This window comes from Nicotiana tabacum, chromosome 18, assembly GCF_000715075.1.
Source record: "Nicotiana tabacum cultivar K326 chromosome 18, ASM71507v2, whole genome shotgun sequence".
NCBI lineage: Eukaryota > Viridiplantae > Streptophyta > Magnoliopsida > Solanales > Solanaceae > Nicotiana > Nicotiana tabacum.
The window spans coordinates 113,249,620-113,252,926 of record NC_134097.1 but is presented as its reverse complement, the minus strand read 5'-3'; the positions used below and the strand labels follow the sequence as shown (position 1 = coordinate 113,252,926).

General features: G+C 34.3%; 1 protein-coding gene across 1 annotated transcript; it reads left to right on the top strand.

Moving 5' to 3' along the window:
* Positions 1-490: 490 nt before the first annotated feature.
* On the top strand, positions 491-1,591 carry LOC107804277 (uncharacterized). Its single transcript, XM_016628142.2, has 2 exons — positions 491-619; positions 855-1,591. Exons 1-2 carry the CDS (start codon positions 556-558, stop codon positions 1,415-1,417), a joined length of 627 nt encoding a protein of 208 aa, XP_016483628.1. The 5' UTR covers positions 491-555; the 3' UTR covers positions 1,418-1,591.
* The last annotated feature ends 1,716 nt before the right edge of the window (positions 1,592-3,307 follow it).

Here is a 3,307-nt window from a genome sequence, read left to right as displayed (position 1 = left end):
CCGGAATATATTTGCAGCGACCGCTTTGTCCTTTTTATATGGCATAGTTGGGCGTGATCAATACTCATTTAATACAAATATGATACATATGTAATAAATAAATGATACACAATGTGATGCACATGTCATCATTTTTCATGTTCATCTTCTACTTCAAATTTTCAATTCAAAACACCTTAAAACTCTACCAAATCGTCCCAAAACTGAGATTTAAACTCCTTAAAATTTATCCAATCTATTCCAACAACTCCCACTCAAAAGAAAGCAAAAATTTGACTTTTATTTTGGCTACAAATAATTAATTAACTAATATTGATAATATTTTATGAATTAACTAATTTTTTGTATTAACTTGCTTATGGGTTGACATAATTGATAATTTCTCTAATAAAAAATTCTATCAACAACCAAAGAACAGACCTACCTGCCGGCCATATTTATTTTTCTTTTTTATTAATGGGATTGGCCCCACATATAAAGGATTATTATATTATCCTAGCCTCTATAATTGAGGTTTGGGGGTTTAGCCATTTCTTAAAGGCCGAGAGGGAGAATATGAAGAGAGGGAGATCAAGTGCTCAATTTACAAAAGTAAAGATCGAAAGGGATGCAGAACCGGGTATGCTCTCATTTTCTTCACTATATTGATGTTTAAGAAGCTATATTACTAACAGATTTAAACATTTGATCCTATATATTAGTGAAATCTCTGTTTTGTCAAATTTTCTACCCTTATTTTTCCTTAATGTTAATTAAAACGTTGCTAGTGAATTAACGTTATTTACACGTTATAATTTGTATCTTAAGAAAAAAGATCATCCAATCGAAGCTTATGCTATGTTTTATTGTTATAGATCCATGGTCATTAAGTCGAACGATGCAAATTATTATTCAAGATGATACCTATAGAGACATGATTAATTGGCATTCATTACCAAAATCATTTTTACCCCCCAAGTTTAAACTCGAGGACAGTGGCCTTTCAGAATCAAAAGCTTTTATCCTTATGGTTGAACCAGATGATTGTATAGCTGCAGTTAAAGCATATATTCAAGAGGAAAAGGGGATTCCATTTAAGAAACAGAAGCTATTGAATAAAGATGGGGGAGTTTTAAGAGATACACAGACTCTTCTTTCTGCGGAAATCAAGCTAGGTTCTACCTTAATCCTTCGATATGCACCAATAACACAAATATCTGTGAAAACTCTTACGGGACGCACTATATGGTTAATGGTTGAGGGTGATGATACCGTTGCAGATGTTAAGGCTGTAATTCAAGAAAAGGAGGGAATTAGGTTTCATAAGCAGAGGTTACTCTACAATGGACAAATATTAGAAGATGACAAGCTTCTTGTCCACTGCGGAATTCAGTATGACAGTGTTTTGGATCTTCTCTTAAGGTTGTGCGGTTGTTGAATATTGCACAATCTTGCCTGGCAAGGATATATACAGGATTATGTTTTTTTTTTTTTTTTTTTTTTTTGATTGACTAGATTTTTTCTATGTTTTTCCTGTATTTGTTGAACAACTTCCTGTATAATGTTTGGTAAGTGCCGTTCGAGCTAAGCATGGATCGATTATCCTTTTCAATCAATTTGTTTTCACTTTCTTTGGAGCCAAAGCCAACCGCTCGCACCTTCTAATCGGGGAATTTATAGTTCTCTTCCACACGTGTCCGAACCATCTAAGCTTTGCTTTCCGCATCTTGTTGTCCACGGGAGCAACGCGCATCCAGACCTTTCTAATGAAATTTTACTGGGTATGTTGTTGTTGTTGTTTTTCTTTGTCCGTTTACACTTGTTGCTTTAGATCTGTTACTACCTCAGGTCTTTTTGAAATATATTGTTTATGTGACTTTTTGGCTAATCCATTAAGATTTATTACTATTTTACGTTTTTTGTTTAAGGATTGGCACACCTATTAAGAAATACACTTAAGTACAGTCCACATATATATATTGCAACTAGATAGTCTAAATATAACTATGTAAAGTTATAACTCAAAAAGAATTGGTCAAGATTCGAGATTTATCTCCAAATAGGTTCTCGAAATTACTATCTAATTTTTTTAAAAGCTCAAGTTTCTTACCAAATCTCAGAATCAGTTATTTGGACTTAAATGTTAGTTCAACAAACCATTCCATTTGGGTGGTGAAAATTATTTTTGAAAGGTAATCCACTATGGTTAAACAAGCTTAAACAAATAGGTTTAATTTCAAATTTGATTTTGCGAGAAATTTGGAGCGGGTATTGTTTAGACTTGTTAGAAATAATTTACGAAGCTTGTTTACAAAATTTGAAGTCATTTAATGGATATTTAGATTGGTTTTGAACAAGAATTATAATTTTATACAAGACAGATACATTATGTTTATATATGTATAAAAGTGTATAATCGCATATAATATGTGCTTGTACACCCATATATATATATATTACTATATAATATTATACACTATTATACAAAAACTGACTTATGCGTCCCTTTTGAAATTTAATTCAAATCTAGTTCAAATCACCCCAAATTAAATTTTCAAACTCCTTTTGATATTTTCAATCGATTGGAATAACACTAATCCAAATAACTAACAAATTCGAAAAAACAAATATCTGAAATCAAAGCTTCGTATAACCTTTAATTATGGACTTCTATTCTTCGAAGTTTTCAATCAACTACAATAAGAGAGAAACTCGACTAAGGGTGGCAAACGGGCCTGGCCCGGGCTTAAACGGGCCTCGTGGGTCGATCCTATATGGGCCCGGACTTCGTGGGCCGAACTTAAATGGCTTCGTGGGCTTTTGGAGGTAATCGAACCGTGACCGGGACCACGAACTAATGGTCCCGGACTAAGCGAGCCAATCCCGGGCCTATACAATATAAAGTCCTATTTTTAAGGTGATTGTCGTTACTCTATTCATGAATATATCGCGCGAATACATGTGAATACAGTCGCGTGCAGCTGTAACTGTGACGACCCGGTCGGTCGTCTTAAGAATTAACGCCCTGATCCCCTATTAACTGCTTTCACCAAGTTTATTTCTGCTATTTTGATTTGCCGGGATGTTCGGTTTTGAGTTTCGAAGAGTTTTGGGATACTTAGTCCCTAAATGAGAGCTTAAGTGTTGGAAAGTTGACCGTAGTTGGAACAGTATGAAGACGGCCTCAGAATGGAAAATCGATGGTTCTGTTAGCTTCGTTGGGTGATTTTGGGTTTAGGAGCGTATTCGGATTGTGTTTTGGAGGTCCGTAGCTAATTTAGGCTTGAAATGTCAAAAGTTGAAATTTTTGAAGTTTTCGGTTCGATAG

Bases quoted from the DNA above. Each gene is read 5' to 3' on its own strand.
- LOC107804277 (XM_016628142.2), top strand. From the start codon at position 556: ATGAAGAGAGGGAGATCAAGTGCTCAATTTACAAAAGTAAAGATCGAA. The intron at 620-854 runs GTATGCTCTCAT...TTATTGTTATAG, and splicing joins CGAAAGGGATGCAGAACCGG to ATCCATGGTCATTAAGTCGA.